The following is an 18,017-nucleotide window of genomic DNA, read 5'->3' as shown; positions in this document are numbered from 1 at the left end:
AAATTAAGAAAATGTAAAGCAAAACATATTTATACCCCCAAATGGCTAGCCCCAAAGAACATTAACCCCCACTTAAACTTCTGTCAAATTAGAATTCAATTAGTGGAAGACATCTTGTAAAGAAAGTACTCGTTATTGATGGACACTCTTACTTTTAATATGCTGAACTGATTACCTAGTGATAATTATAACCTCATAGTTTGCAACCTATATTTTACATTTCTCTTGACTTTTTATCTTTAAAAGGTAATATATTAATTATGTTACATTTGAAAGGATTTTTCTTCAGTTCATATAACACATCTAACTCTTTATCCCATAAAATGGGAGCAAGTAGGCTGAGATTCTGACATAAGCATCAAAGTTGAGGGTATGGGAACAATATGAACATAACATATTGGTAAATTTCTGTAGATGACTGATTATTGGTGTATACAGTATAGTTGTGCTCATTTCCACACCATTGCATTTTATTATTTAGACATCTGGGGGATTTGTGCATGTTTTATGCTTTAAAGTTAAATTAACTTATTCATCAATTACTTATTCTTTCCTATATGTAATTTTTTTAAAATCTTGGTTTTCATCTTATAAAGCACTGTACTTTTTTGTACATTGTCACATCTCGCATTACAATTTTACTTGGTCAAATAAAATTGTAATGTGAGATGTGACAAATTTGTTCTCTTTAAAATTAGATGCTTCAAGCTAATGTCTTTGAACTGTGCTGCTATGAGGGAGAGAAAGGAAAATGCTTGTGAGAGATTATCTCTTCTGTTATTTCTGAAACCTGATTTTGTGCTAACAGGCTTGCTAGACTTTTCCAGAAGAAAATGGTACAGGTGTAGTATAATTTTTATACTCTGGATGTGGAGGTTTAATGGCATGAATATTTCACAAAAGAAATACAGACTTTAAAGGACAATTTTATCCTATTATTCCTGAGGCGTTTGTAATCCTTAGAGCAACCAAATGAGCACTAGCTCTTTGAAGGGAAAGGGAAACTTCTATGAGACAATAAGGAAGAGAAGGGAGATAAAGCTTATAGGATTTTTCTTATTATGAAAGTCATTACCCACCCCGACCCATTCCCCAATATTTTTCTGCCTTAAAGTGGAAGATGTCATCTCAGGATTTTGTCTCTTCTTGTAATTTTTTTTCCCCTTTTTGAGATTGGGTCTCACTGTGTTGCCCAAGCTGGTCTTGAACATCTGACCTCAAGCAATCCTCCTATCTCAGCCTCCTGAATAGCTGGGATTACAGATGTGTGCTGCTACACCCAGTTCTTGTCATGTTTGAAGAAACAAATAACTTTGTGTTATCTTTCCATCATAATAAAAAATTTTATTCAGTGTTTTTGAAAGATGCTCCCAAAAGCCTAGAATGATAAAACTTACTTACTTTAAAAGGTATTTTCTAGTTCTTCTATTAAAATTTGTGTCATTTCAGTATTATAAACTGTAAATTATGTTTTAAAGGAAGGTTAAAAGATGATATACAAAAATACATTAATATTAAAAGTAAATCTCAGTTTGTAACACTTTGCCTATGGTAAGTTGACCTTTCATTAAATCATCTCATTTCTTCTCCCCCTTCTCTCCCTTCTCTCCCTTTCTCTTCCTCTCCTCAAATTCTCACATGGCTTCTTTTTCTTCCTCCCTCTTTTTCTCCTTTGCCATGTTTTGCTGTTAGTTGATGTCTCTATTGTTCTCTCTCTTTTTTTCATATTGTCTGGATTTTAATGTCACCATTTTATGAAACAGACGAAAACTTTAATATTCATAACTGTCAATTTTTTCAGGTAGATGTTATTTAGTAAAGCTAAAGCAGTACTAATATGGATGCTAGTAAGAATAATGAACATTCTCTGTGCACTTTCTATGAGACATGTGCTGTGCTCTTATGGTTATTAACATGAATCATTTTCATTGATGCCTCCAATGTATTATGAGGAACGTATTATTAGGTTGTGGTAAAGTTGCTCACCCCGGGTCTTTTCACTTATTGGTGGTTTCCAAGCCCAGAATCTGTCTCTTGGGTCTGTACTTGGTAGCCCTATTTCTGCACCATTGTGCTCGGCTGTGGGCGAGGGCTCAGGTACTGGCTCTTTTTTTATTTCCTTTTGTTATTTAATCAGTCTTTTTTCCACAATGTTTATGTGAAACTATGTAGAATAATGTTGTAATACTTGTATCACTAATTTCACTTAGATTGTTATCTTTTATATATTGCTATGCAGAATTTTTTTTTGTTTTGTTGAAAATATAGAGTAGTATAGTTTGGTGTCTTAAATGACAGTGTGATTTGTGGGATGAATGTTATCCTCATGGCCTAGAAAGCCATTCTATTCATTGTCCTCACTGTATTGCATACAGTATATTATTAAACTCTGTGTAATTCAATTTCGATATCTCAAGTTGGAATTTCCAATACTTTTATTTATTTATTTTACTTTAAGTTCTAGGGTACATGTGCACAACATGCAGGTTTGTTACATATGTATACATGTGCCATGTTGTTGTGCTGCACCCATTAACTCATCATTTACATTTACGTTAGGTATATCTCCTAATGCTATTCCTCCCTCCTCCCTCCTCCCCCCATCCCCCTGGGAGGCCCCAGTGTATGATGTTCCCCACCCAATGTCCATGTGTTCTTATTGTTCAGTTCCCATCTATGAGTGAGAACATGCAGTGTTTGGTTTTCTGTCCTTGTAATAGTTTGCTCGGAATGATGGTTTCCAGCTTCATCCATGTCCCTATAAAGGACATGAACTCATCCTTTTTTATGGCTGCATAGTATTCCATGATGTATATTGCCACATTTTCTTAATCCAGTCTATCATTGATGGACATTTGGGTTGGTTCCAAGTCTTTGCTATTGTGAATAGTACAACAATAAACATACATGTGCATGTGTCTTTATAGCAGCATTATTTATAATCCTTTGGTTATATACCCAGTAATGGGATGGCTGGGTCAAATGGTACTTCTAGTTCTAGATCCTTGAGGAATTGCCACACTGTCTTCCACAATGGTTGAACTAGTTTATGGTCCCACCAACAGTGTAAAAGCATTCCTATTTCTCCACATCCTCTCCAGCACCTGTTGTTTCCTGTCTTTTTAATGATCACCATTCTAACTGGTGTGAGATGGTATCTCATTGTAGTTTTGATTTGTAGTTCTCTGATGGCCAGTGATGATGAGCATTTTTCATGTGTCTTTTGGCTGCATAAATGTCTTCTTTTGAGAAGTGTCTGTTCATATCCTTCGCCCACTTTTTGATGGGTTTTTTTGATTTTTTCTTGTAAATTTGTTTAAGTTCTTTGTAGATTCTGGATATTAGCCCTTTGTCAGATGGGTGGATTGTAAAAATTTTCTCCCATTCTGTAGGTTGCCTGTTCACTCTGATGGTAGTTTCTTTTGCTGTGCAGAAGCTCTTTAGTTTAATTAGATCCCATCTGTCAATTTTGGCTTTTGTTGCCATTGCTTTTGGTGTTTTAGACATGAAGTCCTTGTCCATGCCTATGTCCTGAATGGTATTGCCTAGGTTTTCTTCTAGGGTTTTTATGGTTTTAGGTCTAACATTTAAGCCTTTAATCTATCTTGAATTAATTTTTGTCTAAGGTGTAAGGAAGCAATCCAGTTTCAGCTTTCTACATATAGCTAGCCAGTTTTCCCAGCACCATTTATTAAATAGGGAATCCTTTCCCCATTTCTTGTTTTTGTCAGGTTTGTCAAAGATCAGATGGTTATAGATGTATGGTATTATTTCTGAGGGCTCTATTTTGTTCCATTGGTCTATATCTCTGTTTTGGTACCAGTACCATGCTGTTTTGGTTACTGCAGCCTTGTAGTATAGTTTGAAAGTCAGGTAGCGTGATGCCTCCAGCTTTGTTCTTTTGGCTTAGGATTGTCTTGGCAATGCAGGCTCTTTTTTGGTTCCATATGAACTTTAAAGTAGTGTTTTCCAATTTTGTGAAGAAAGTCATTGGTAGCTTGATGGGGATGGCATTGAATTTATAAATTACCTTGGGCAGTATGGCCATTTTCACGATATTGATTCTTCCTATCCATGAGCATGGAATGTTCTTCCATTTGTTTGTGTCCTCTTTTATTTTGTTGAGCAGTGGTTTGTAGTTCTCCTTGAAGAGTTCCTTCACATTCCTTATAAGTTGGATTCCTAGGTATTTTATTCTCTTTGAAGCAATAGTGAATGGGAGTTAACTCATGATTTGGCTCTCTGTTTGTCTGTTATTGGTGTATAGGAATGCTTGTGATTTTGGCACATTGATTTTGTATCCTGAGACTTTGCTTAAGTTGTGTATCAGCTTAAGGAGATTTTGGGCTGAGACGATGGGGTTTTCTAAATATACAATCATGTCATATGCAAACAGGGACAATTTGGAATTTCAAATACTTTTATAGTATGTCAACAACAATGATGGTGATAAGTTAGGCAGTTTCTATAAACATTATTGATCACCCAATTTAAACTAATTTCATTAGATGTATAGAAAATTTGTTTTAAAATACATTCAGTAAATAAAAGGAGTTTAAAACCTGCTGTACAAATTAGCTATTAAAATTAAGGGAAATAATATTTGTTTATAATAAAATTTTGAAATTCTAGGTAGTAAATTTGAATTTTGTATTGCAGTGAATTATTTAAAATTTTTGACTTAGGATTATATTGGAGCTATTTGTTGTAAATTTTATTTACTAGATAGGTAAATTTTTTTATGAATCAATCTGTTAGGATAACTTTTTTATGTTTAAGAGAAGTTTAAAGTATTGGGCTGCCTTAGAAATCTGTCCCTGATCTTTTATTCTTTTCATCATTTATATATGAATATATATGAAGATGTCTGTTGCAGCAATGCCTGTAATGGTTAAGACTGGAAACTACCTTAAAGTCCAACATTGGAAGAGTGATTGACTAAATTATAGCACAGCCATACAAGGGGAATGTCTTACATCTTGAAAAGAATTACATAAATCCATGTTCTGACACATGAAGAAGTTCAAGATATAGTGTTACATAAAAGAACATGTTATAGAACAATTTGGATATCCCATTAATTTTTAAATGAATAATAAATTTGCATTACATTTGACCGTATGTGTGAGAGTTGGTTTCTGGGCTGTCTGTTCCAGTCCATTGGTTTGTATATCTGTCTTTTTACCAAGACCACACTATTTTGATTGCCATTATTTTTTAGTAGGTTTTGAAATCGGGATGTGTGATGCGTTCCACTTTGTTTTTTTGTTTGTTTGTTTGTTTTTCTTAAAGATTGTTTTGGCTACTTTGAGTCCCTAGAGATTCCTTATGAATTTTAGGGTAGATTTTCATATTTCTGCAAATGTTAGGATTTTGATGGAATTCACGTTGAACCATTGGTCATTTTGCATAGTGCAAACATCTTAAGGAAATGTTTTGGTGATGGAAAAGTTCTGTATACATGACTGCATGCATTTTTCAAAATTCATAGTGCTCTATACTTGAGATGATTACATTTTACTGCATGTAAACTATACCTCAATAAATGATTGAAAACCTTTGAAATATATATGTGTTTAAGTATACGCATAAGCATAGAGATACATGTATAAGCCCACACTTGTAAGGTAGAAGTCCCTACTATCATTATTAGTGGGCACCCTTCATAAGCTGGTTCATTTTCATAGTTTATACAACAGTTTCTGTGTTAATCACTCCCAAATCTGTATCTGGATTTGCAACAGCCTGTTGGAATCAAGCACTTGAATTTCCCAAGATAAGTTTCTTTATCTCGTATAGTTTGGATCACGGTAAACGACATGTCACCAGCCACCCATGTTCCCATGAAAACTTAGTTATCTTCATCATTTTTCCCTGAGTCTTTGGCTGAAGTACATTAGTGTTATATAAGCCTTTTATATACTTGGGCCCTGTGTTGAACTTTTAAAATATTAAAAGCTCCTCTTCTGTAAGTATTGTCTTCTGCTTAGAGTTTTCCACAAGACTGTCTTAATTGCTTATATTAATCAAGAAAGCTATTTTTAAAAACATTTGTACAGTGCTTAACATTGTTTTATAAGTCTTTTAGTGTTTTATTATTTAATTTCCATTTATGTAATTAATAATCAGGCTTTTAGTATTTTCTCTTGTTAAACTTAATTCCCAATTTTCAGAGGTTATTACATTATTCAATTAAAAGGAGATATTACTATTTACTAGTAAAAGTGGGATATTGTGTCTACTTGGTACATTTTACGTATCTATTAAACATACACATTTTCCCAGTGACTTCAGCATGGCTTTGGAGTATATGTGGCCATTATGTGCAGGACAATGACTAATAGAAAGACACCAACACATACAGATTTATTTAATGAAACTAAAGGATACTACAGCTCATTGGCATAAACATAGCTGCAAGAGCAGAGACACAGTTGTATGCTTTCAGTCAGGCAAGTTTCCTGGCTCCCAGTTCTCAAGAAGGCATGCGGTTAAAAATGATATTGCTTGACACCCTTGAGAATACCATCAGGTCTTTCTGATCAACTCACTATCCTATTTTCAAGAATCTTTATTTCCTCTTGATTCATCATAATGAGTTTGGGGGAGGTGCCCATCTAGCTTCTCACCAAATATGAGTCAATGAAAATAACACAGTCCTTACTCATTTTCATGAATTGAGTGAATCCAAAGTCAGTTTCTTCAGCAAATCTTCCATAGGACAGCAGAAAGACCTTAGACCTAGTTAAAGTCCAGTGCAGGAAACTTTTGGAAAGATTTTCTACTTCCCAAGAGAATATCAGAATCAATGCTACCAAATAAATACTGGATGTTTGAGTTTTGAACCAAAACTTTTATTCTATTCTTAGAAGAATCTGTTATATCATTTTAATCTTAAAATGGCTAAATTTTGAGAATGATAATTTAACTATAGTTAGATTGTTTTAAAAATTTCATGATGACAAACCTGACAACAAGCAGTGGGGAAAGGATTACCTATTTAATAAATGATACTGGGGAAACTGGTTAGCCATATGCAGAAAATTGAAACTGGACCCCTTCTTCACACCTTATTAACAATTAACTCAAGATGGATTAAAGATTTAAATGTAAAACCCAAAACTGTATAAACCCTAGAAGAAAATGTAGGCAATACCATTTAGGCAAAGATTTCATGATAAAATTCCCAAAAGCTATTGCAACAGAAGCAAAAATTGACAAATGTCATCTAATTAAACTAAAGAGCTTCTGCACAGCAAAAGAAACTATCATCAGAGTGAACAGGCAGCCTACAGAGTGGGAGAAAATCTTTGCAAACTATCTATTCGAGAAAGGTCTCATATCCAGAATCTACAAGGAACTCAAATTTACAAGAAAAAAATTTACAAGAAAAAAAATTAAAAAGTGGGCAAAGGACATAAACAGATACTGTTCAAAAGAAGACATTCATGCAGCCAGCAAACATGAGAAAAGCTCAACATTACTGATCATTAGAGAAATGCAAGTCAAAACCACAGTGAGATACCATCTCATGCCAGTCAGAATGGTGATTATTAAAACGTCAAGAAACAACAGATGCTAGCAAGGTTGCAGAGAAATAGGAACACTTTTACACTGTTGGTGGGAATGTAAATTAGTTCAACCATTGTGGAAGATGGTGTGGCGATTCCTCAAAGACCTGGAACCAGAAATCCCATTACTGGGTATATACCCAAAGGAATATAAATTATTTTATTACAAAGATACACGTACACGTATATTCATTGTAGCACTATTCACAATAGCAAAGACATGGAATTGACATAGCAGTCCCATTACTGGGTATATACCAAAGGAATATAAATCATTCTATTTCAAAGATACATGCATGCGTATGTTCATTGCAGCACTGTTCACAATAGCAAAGATACGGAATCAACCCATATGCTCATCAATGATAGACTGGATAAAGAAAATGTGGTATATATACACCATGGAATACCATACAGCCATAAAAAGGAATGAGATCACGTCCTTTGCAGGGACATGGATGAAGCTGGAAGCCATTATCCTCAGCAAACTAATGCAAGAACAGAAAACCAAACATCACATGTTCTCACTTATAAGTGGGAGCTGAGCAGTGAGATCACATGGACTTAGGGAGGGGAACAACACACACTGGGGCCTGTCGGGGATGGGATGGGAGGAGGAAGAGTATTAGGAAAAATAGCTAATGCATGCTGGGCTTAATACCTAGGTGATGTGTTGATAGGTGCAGCAAACCACTGTGGCATACATTACCTATGTAATAAATCTGCACAACCTGCATGTGTACCCCAGAACTAAAAATAAAAAAGTTAAAAAAAAAAATTCAACATGAAAAATCATAAGAATTATTTGTAATTCTTTATAGGCTTTCATTTATATCCCTGTTGCTGGATCCTTATTTAATGTTTTCTGTTATAAAATTAGTGATGCATTTGGAATTATATGTCATTTTTATTTGATAATTTTAATAATTTTAATAGAGTTAATTGGTTATTTGGTGACAAATAATTTTTAAAAGCACTCACTGTACTGGAAATGAAATTATTTGAAAAATGGATAGAGTTTAACCATAACTTTTTTACATATGTGCAACAGTCAGAAAATATAAAGGAAATAGATTATTTAGGATCCCAATATATTAAATATTGTGAAATAAATTAAGGAATGTGTGTTTTTTTCTACATAAAGAACAAAAAGGTTAAGATTCCAGTAATAAATGTTAGAACAGAGTTTAACAGAGACACCACTTCCCTTCCCTTTTTGTTGAATAGAAATAAGATGAAAATGTCTGTTTTCTTTGTGTTCTAAGAGATATCATAACATCTTGCAAAGTAGCAATAATTAAAATAGGTAACACAGCTCAGGAGAGATCTGCAGAACGTAAAGCTCAAAACCAAACCCAAGTTTATATAATTTTATAAATATATTTGATTTCTTACCCAAATGAGTTTAGGACATGTGAAAATTTAAAACTGTCATTTCATATCACTATCAACTTTCAGACAGGTCGAAAGTGGGCACAAGTTATATCTAGTGCTCTAGCTACTGTAAGAGACCATGGAACTATCCAACCTGTTGAGAAGGCAGGGCAGGGGTGAGAAGGAATATATGTTACAGTATAATTATTTATTATCTAAAATCTCCTATTAGAATAGAAATCCCAAGGGAATAGGGACTTTGGTTGCTCACACTAGAATGTCATCTGCCACATAAAAGGTACTCCATTTTTTTAAATGAATAAAATGTACACATTCAGTTTTGTATCCTTCCTCTTTTTCACTTTATATCATGCATGGTTTTATGTTGCCATTATAGCCATCGTTATAAAATAGCAGCAAAATATTTCATCACATGCCCCATAATTTACATAGTCATTCCCCTAATATTTTATATTTGTCTTGCTTAAGTGTTTACTGTTACACATAATGCTGTCATGAATATGTTTCTGCTTATGCTCTTTTTAATACTTACAATTATTTTGATAGGATAAGTTCTTAGAAATAACCTTACTAGGTTAAAAGATATGAACATGTATTTTGGCTCCTGATACAAATTTCCAGTACCCTTTATTTAATAGCAAACACATAATTAATGTCAGTTATTTCAGTTGGTATATGAATTACCCTGTGTTTTCAGAGCCAGGAAGTCCTGCTGTTCTTGTAAAGGTGCTTTGTAGATTTTTATTCATTTGAACATTTACCTTGGAATTTTGAATCCTCATAAATAATACATTCAGAGAAGTGGAGAAAGGCAATGCATTTTGAGTCAACACAAACTGACAGCAAGATAATGTATTCTTTCATCATAAAATATTGAGAAAATGGGAAGACAATAACTGGTATTAATTACTGACAGCGTTTAAATATGCCAACTAAGTAGGAAATAAGGAGATGTCTTGGTGAATATTGAAGATAGGCCTATTGTCTTCTTTCCTCTTTCCCTGCCTTTTTTTTTTTTTTTTTTTTTTTTTTGCTGAGTGGGGATCGGGGAGGCTTGTGTTTTTAATTTATTCATTCTAGAATTTATGATTTTTCTAACTGTGTCTTTTCAACTTTTATTTCCCAAAGAAGAAATTATCAAATTGGTGCCAATTTATGCCTATATCCTGGAATGTTGGGATTTATATTTTCTTTATAAGAAAGTTTCTTATCGTTTCTTATAAAGAAACGATAAATCCCAACATTCCAGGATACAAGGATAAATATTTATAAGTAACTATGCACCCCCTTAAAATTGTACATTTTTGTTGAATGTCAGTAAAAGCTTTGTCTTCTGGCCTGCTACAGTCAGGATCTGCTGGTATTTTTGTGCCTCAGCTTCTCCTTTGCCCGAGAACACATTATTTAAGCCTTCTTCATTTCACAGGAGTTGTTCATTAGCATTTCCTCCCCTTGACTCAGAAGTCCTAAACCTTGTAAGTAGAACTTCTGGCCATAAATACAATAATGTACCCATCATGCAGAAGTTTTTTTCTTTGTGAGCACTCATGGAAAACTTAGACACACACAAAATCTGGGAATTAAAGCCCATTTCAATTATTTTACATGATCAATATTATGCTGGCTATGCTATCTAATCTGATATAATAAAAATAGAACTTAATAAGAAAAAGGAAAAGATATATGTAGAGAGAAATTCTAAATCACACCTGTAAACAGCTGAATGATAGTAAAAATAGCACTTTGTAAATTTATGGGATGCTGTAGTTAAAGTGTTTAAAGCAAATTTATAGTCACAAATGCTTGCTCAGAATGGAAGAAAGGCTTAAAATTAATGACCATGCATTCAACTTAAAATTTTAAACAGCAGGGTTAAATAGATAAATTAGAATAATGTAGCAAGGAGCAGAATGTAATAAAATAAAAAACAAACGAAGTAGAGAGGATCGTCAAAGTCAAATGACAGGAGTTTGAAAAGAACGATAAAAGTGATGAACCTCTGTCAAGTTTAAAAATGGAAAAAAAGAAAACATTAAGAATGAAGAAAGACATAACAGATGCTATAAGGATTCAAAGATAAAAAAATTTACAACTTTGTATAAGCACTTTTGAAAAACTTAGATGAAATAAATAACATAAAACTTAGTGTTTATCAAAATTCACTCAAGGAGAAAGAGAAAACCCGAGTAGTTCTATAGCTGCAACCAATAAAGAAATCACTTCATTAGCAAGTATCTTCCCATACAGAAATATCAGTTTTGAACAGCTTAATAGGTGAGTTATAGGAACAGATAATGATCATTTTTTGACAAAGTCTTTCAGATAATAAAAATGTAGCACTTTTCAACTTATTCAATAAAACCAAACATGGAGAAAACAAGAAAGTAAATATACAGGCTAGTCTCAATAATGGACATTATATAAAAGGCTAAACAAAGTATTAGCCTACTCATTCTAGTATTTTTTTTAATTAAATTTATCTCAAGAAAGGAAGACAATGGAGTAATCTACTATAATTACAGATTATTTCAATAAATGCAGGGAAATGTTTGATAAACTAAGCACTCACTTCTGGATCTTTATATATGTATGTGAGTATATGTATATATACACATATGTTATATACATATGTATATGATATTGTGATGTATATGATATGAATGTATGTTATGTATATGATATTGTTATGTACATGATGTGTTAGGATGTATGTTATATATGATACTGTGATGTATATGATATGAAGGAGATATTATGTATATATGTATGTACACACAATATATCCTTCATATATAATTGTGATATATATTTTTATATATTATGTATATATCATATGCATATATTACATGTATATACACACATATCTTCTGATATATTTATGTGTGTGTCTAATAAATATGGGAATTTCTTTTACCTATAAAAGACTATCTACCAAAAACCTAGAGCAATTATCACACTTAGAGGTAAAATACTGAAAATACTCCTTTTCAGAAGAAATTCAAGGGAGTGATAAATATAAAATTCAGGATGCTAGCTACTTCAGAGTAGTGAGGGTGGAGAGGAGAGGAAGATGAGACCAGGGGCACATAAGGGCTTTCCTAATATTCTAGTACATTCCTCATCTTAACCCGAATGGCAGGAATGTTGGTTTTCACTTTATCATTATTCTTTAACTGAATCTCATTTTATGGACCCTTTTAAAATATATCATTGTATAAAAATATTTTAATGCATAAATGAGAAATGTGCTATAGTGATAAATATTGTAGAATAGTTTTTTAATATACTTGTCTGTGAAGGATCAAAGGTAAAAGGTAGTTTTCTGGAAGTTCATGGAACCAAGAGTGAGTAGTTTTGTTTTTTTTTTTTCCCTCCATATTCATTGTTATTTGTCTTATTCTATCCAGCAAAGTGGAATTGGGATGCATTTCAGAAGGACCAGGTTAAAAGACAAAGCTCACTTTTCTCTTTGAAGAATCATGTATTGCAGGAGGTTTGGGAATTACAAATGAACATGTAGTATAAATACTTTCAAAGGATTTTGAAATTAGAGGGAAAAAAATCAATGTAATACATAGAAGCTTTATGGGGAGGATTTTAAAAAGCAAATTCTATGGAAAACTATTATACTCTTTCTATAAGACTATCAAGAATCTTTTATTTCAATTATAAGAGAATGTCTCCCAAGGTTATTAGTCTTCTAAATTTAACCATGTGACACTGAATTTAAAAGAGTACGTCATGAGAATTAGCTCCCAGGCTGTTAACCAGATTGCCTGACTATATTCAAGGCTTAAGATTCTACACACTAAATTGAGAATTTTTCTTTATGCCTTATTTTGGTTCTGAATCTATTTTTGTTTTTATTCCTATTTTACCATTGCTTTATGTAAACCATCTTAATTATATGAAATTGTAAAAAGACTCTTTGCTAACCCCATTCTGGAAGTCTAAAATAGAAATTAAGCTGCTTTTCTTCCCTAACTGAATCTTCTCTTCCCTCTGGCATATGATGTTTCAAAAAAACAGACTGCATCTAGATGCTAGTTTCTTCAGTCATTGAAATGGTCTCTGCTTTACTGTACGCATTTATCATAAATGCTGTGATAGGAGAAGGCAATCACAATTATTTGTTCAATTTTTATTATGCTTGCTTTACTGAATTTTCTGTATGTTGTAAGCTCTCCAAATGAGATTTATAAAATAAAATATAGACAGCTCCATGAAAATGGTGAATTGTTTTGTTTTTCCAAGACAGCATAAGAAAATCGATATTTATTTGTTGTTTTATTTTTAACATGAATCTGTATTTCGTTAAATCTCATTTTTTTCTCTTTGGTATTTTGCTCAATGGCATCTTCTTCATTGAGTCTCATTGCATCTGATCTCTCAGAGTTGTGAGAACTATTGAAAAGATTTTTTAATATCGGGTATGTGCCAGTTAAGTTTGTAAATCAGCTAGAATGAACTGGTCTGCAATAAAGACAAGATGCTATTAATTAAAAGATAAGCCAAGAAAACATGTTATTTTGTTGTGATGATTTTAAAAGCCAGATGTTGACAGACTTATTACCTTCCTAAGAGAATGTAGTGGGAAATTAACTACAAAACATTCAGATTCTTATGATGCATATTTCTTTCTTTTTGAGAGGAGCTTTAAAAGTCATATAAAGTAATAGATCTGAGGTAATTATGCTTGCTTTAAAAAAAGATAATGTTTAATAAAGACCTCTCAAAAAGAGGTGGGGTAAAGTCTTTAGTATATACAAATCATTTTCTGAGAAACTATCTCTTATGTAAACAAACCCTGAGCACTTTTCCCAGCTGCCAGTAAAAATGGTGCTATAATTTGCATTTGAATTAATAAAGTAATAGATTTCAAGAGCTACAACTATATTGCTTTACCTTAACCTAAATTCTCATAACATGCTATTTTTTGTAGTCCAACATGCTAATTTTTTGAACAGCTGAGTAACTATTACAAGCTGTAAAGCTTATTGTTCTTTTCCTTCTTGATTGTGCCATCTGCTAGAAACAAAAGCAAAGATAAAAAGCTCATTGAGCACAGAAGATTCTGTATTGTTTAATTTGCCTTCTATGGAGACACATCTCCTTGGGGAAAAAAATTAATGCTGCATTTTGAGAAACCTTTTTTTACTTCATTACAGATGGGGGACTCAAGGAGATTTCACTACCACCCATCCTCGGCCTGTGGTCAAAGTGAAACTCTTCACAGAAAGCACTGGAGTTCTGGCCCTGGAAGATAAAGAACTGGGAAGGGTGAGTTGTGGTCAGCCTGTGTGTCCAGGGTAGAACAGTTTTAACTTCTTTGAATTCATGATTAAGGTAGATCAGTATGCCATATGTGAACTTTATGTTCATAAATTACATAAAATAATTTGTTATTTCCCACAAGCCCAGTATACACCTCTAATTTATTAAATCTAATTGTCTATAACACAGAAAGTATTGTGATAGGATTTCGTTGTGTAAGGGGTAAATACAAATTCCTTGTCACCAACTCAGTCATTCTCACACATGTGCTCCACTGGCCATTGAATGTGAATGGTGCTGGCCAACTTCCTCTTGGTGAAGGGTAATTCTCATGTAACATATTTCTGTTCCTGGGTTCAAAGGATCATCTTTATATTTGAAATCATCTGCTCTTCATGTTCATTGTGATTAATCACAGAATATCTCCGAAGTGCATCTCTTTCTTTTATCTTTTCCATTTTCCCCATGAAAAGGCCTTTTTCTCACACCTTTTAACATTAAATTATTCTTTTCCTATAGTCATCTCTTCATACCTAGAAAATATATATATATATATATATATTTACCTTCTAATCCCAGTATACCCTTACTATACTCAGCTTGTGCTGGCAGTAAAAGCATTAACATTAGGTAAATCTGTGTGAAAGGTCATCTTCAGACTTATAAATGAAGTAGGTGTTCTAATTGAGTAGGCTATATGAAGATGTCTTCTGTAATGTGAATTTTTTAATGTTTGTATTTTGGGTTTTTTTTGTTTTTTGTTTCTTTCTTTTGTTTTTTTTTTTTTTTTTTTTTTTTTTTTTGTCACCCAGGCTGGAGTGCAGTGGCACAACCTCGGCTCATTGCAACACACCTCCTAGATTCAAGCGATTCTTGTGCCTCAGGCTCCCAAGTAGCTGGGACCACAGGCACGTGCCGCCTTGCCTGGCTAAATTTTGTATTTTTAGTAGAGATGGGGTTTCACCATCTTGGCCAGGCTTGTCTTGAACTCCTGACCTCAAATGATCCACTTGCCTCGGCCTCCCAAAATGCTGGGATTACAAGCATGAGCCACCACACCCGCCCTCTGTAATGTGAACCTATCTTACCTAGACCTGAAGACTGTATTCAGAGATATTTTCCAGAAAATAAAATCTTCAGAAATCTTACTTGAAAATTTCTGGTATTAATGGACTGCTTGTACAGTGCTAGATGCAAAAAGATGCTAGGATCATTCTGTATACTAGAAATTTTTTAAAAAACTGAAGTCAGGATTTCTATTAGTTTCAGACCCTCTTCTTCTACCTCCTTTACACTCTTGGAATTTTTCTATTTATAGGGATTTGTAAGTCTGTATCTACACTCCAGAGATTTTGAGTCTGCATTCATAATCTAGATTTCCTCTTCCGTTTTCTTGATATGTGTATTTGTTAGTACCTAAGAGAGCTATGTTACTGCTTTTTTAGTCATGTGCTTATGTATTTGTGCATTTGTTTTAATTGAACAAAGGTGTGCAGGTAGCATAATCTAATACAAGAGCTTTGGAGACAACATATGGTCTTTTTATTAATCAGGGTTTTTCATTTAAACTATTATATTAATTTTAAAGGTAAAAATAATGTTACTTTTCTTATTGTAACTATTGTAACTATCTCTCACTGTTTAACAGCAGCCATTGTAAGTCTAATGCTATAAGTAATTCTTGAGCTATTTTTCACTGACCAGCTGGTCAAATAATATAGTTAAGCAGTTTCTAAATTGGATACATAAGTGAGATATATATATATATATATTCGATGCAATTTTATATCTGAGAAACCGCTTATGCTCCCTTACTCTCTTCATACTAGAAAGACAGCTTTTCTATCTATTACAGGGTTTCCCAACCTGAGCACTATTAATGTTTTGAGCAGGGTAATTCTTTGTTGTCAGGTGCTTTTCTGTATATTTTATGATATTTAACAACATCCCTAACCTCTAGTCAAATAAAAAATGTCTCCAGACATTGCTAAATGTCTCCTGGAGGGCAGTGGAAAATCAACCCTGCCTGAGAACCATTAATCTATACTAATGACCTCAATAGGTTCAAAGATTATAAATATCATTTGTATCTAATGACTTAGAAATTGTTACTGTTTTTCTTGTAGATTCAGATTTGTGTATCCAACTTCCATACTCAGTATTTCCAATTGTATAATGATATCTCAAACCACATATTTTTGTAATAGAACTTATGACTTGTATCCCCATAAAGCCTTCCGTAGAGGCAATTATTAAATAAGCCTGTGACCTAGACATCTCCCTTGTTTCTCCTTTTCTCACCCTAGCACCAGATCCATTTGCAACTTTTGTGAGCTTTTTCTGTATTTGTTCTGAATCCATCCATATATTAATATCCCCACTGCCCTAATTCAAAGCACCATCATTTCACATAAAGAGTCTGTTTACTATTTTCCCATTTACCACCTTGTTCTCTCTGATTTGACCTTCACACCTCAGTCACTATGATCTATTTAAAATTCAAAATAAATCATAACATTCTGTCCTTAAAATAGTCCAATGTCTTCCAATTTATTTGGAATAACAATCAGACTCCTCATTATAGTGTAGCAGGCCCGACAGGTGTTCTCAGGTGTGGCCCTGCACATTAGATATGCAGATTCTCAGGCCCCACTCTAGATCTGCTGAGTCAGAAACCCCAGGGGTGCAGGGCTACCCTCTGTTTTAATCAGCCCTCCTAAAGATTTTAAGACACACCAAAGTTGGAGAATCCCTGATCTACATGAACTGACTTCTGTCTCTAAATTCATCTTCTGTTTTAACCTCCTTGCCTACTGTCATTCTTTCCTTACACCATACTTTCTTTCTTTTCCTCAAACATTGTAGCCTCATACTTGCTTTAGACTTTAGGTCTTTACATGTGTTTTAATCTGAACACACGTGCGCACACACAATTGGAATAAATTGGTGTTCATCTCTGGATGGTAGAACTACTGGTTTTATATATGTGTGTGGGTATATATATATAGTGCACACATTATCAATAATGTATATTGTTGGTATACATAATGTATGTGTGTATATATACACATATTAAGTATATACAAAAGTATGTATATACATATATATATACTTTTCTAATTAGAACAAATAACTTCTATTAAGTTAAAAGAAAAAGCCTTACATGATCTGACATCTGTAGATAAAGTTTTATGAATAGTATATCTGGGGAGCTTGGTTTTTAACATGAAGTTTTTTTAATTAAAAATTTGGGTAGCATTTAAATTTGAAAATGAACAACAGAGCACTTAAAATAAGTTTATACCACAGTAAGATACCACTGTACACCTACTAAAATGGTGAAAATACAGAAAAACTGACAGTGCTTGTGAGAATGCAGAACAGAAACTCTTACTCATTGCTGGTTGCAATGTAAAATTGTAGTCACTTTGGAAGACAACTTGCCAGTTTTTTGTATAAAGTTAAACATAGACTTACTATACAATCCAAAAATTGTAATCCTGGGTATTTACCAAAGGGTTTATGAAGGTTGTGTCTACACAAAAATCTGTGTGTGAATGTTTAAACAGCTTTATTCTTAATCACTAAAAATTGGAAGCAACCAAGATGTTCTTTAGTTGGCGAGTGAATAAAACCATGGCACATCCATAGAATGGAATACTATTCAATAACAGAAACAAGCTGTTAATTAATGCAGTGGCATAGACGAATGTAAATGCAAATGGAAGAAGTCAAACCCAAAAGATGACGTATTTTATTATTCCATTCATTCTAGAA

General features: G+C 33.2%; 1 protein-coding gene across 5 annotated transcripts in view; it reads left to right on the top strand.

Moving 5' to 3' along the window:
- Window positions 1–18,017, top strand: part of CADPS2 (calcium dependent secretion activator 2) — a 572,316-nt gene that overhangs the window by 289,756 nt on the left and 264,543 nt on the right. For all 5 annotated transcript variants that reach the window (XM_058426274.1, XM_058426269.1, XM_058426272.1 and 2 more), the window contains exon 7: window positions 14,135–14,246. In XM_058426274.1, coding sequence (XP_058282257.1) covers window positions 14,135–14,246 — 112 coding nt within the window. The remainder of the gene's footprint in view (window positions 1–14,134; window positions 14,247–18,017) is intronic.

The sequence above is a fragment of the Hylobates moloch genome, unplaced genomic scaffold (genome assembly GCF_009828535.3).
Source record: "Hylobates moloch isolate HMO894 unplaced genomic scaffold, HMol_V3 SCAFFOLD_1, whole genome shotgun sequence".
NCBI classification, from domain to species: domain Eukaryota; kingdom Metazoa; phylum Chordata; class Mammalia; order Primates; family Hylobatidae; genus Hylobates; species Hylobates moloch.
The sequence above is the reverse complement of the archived record's forward strand: the minus strand, read 5'-3'. Positions and strand labels throughout refer to the sequence as shown.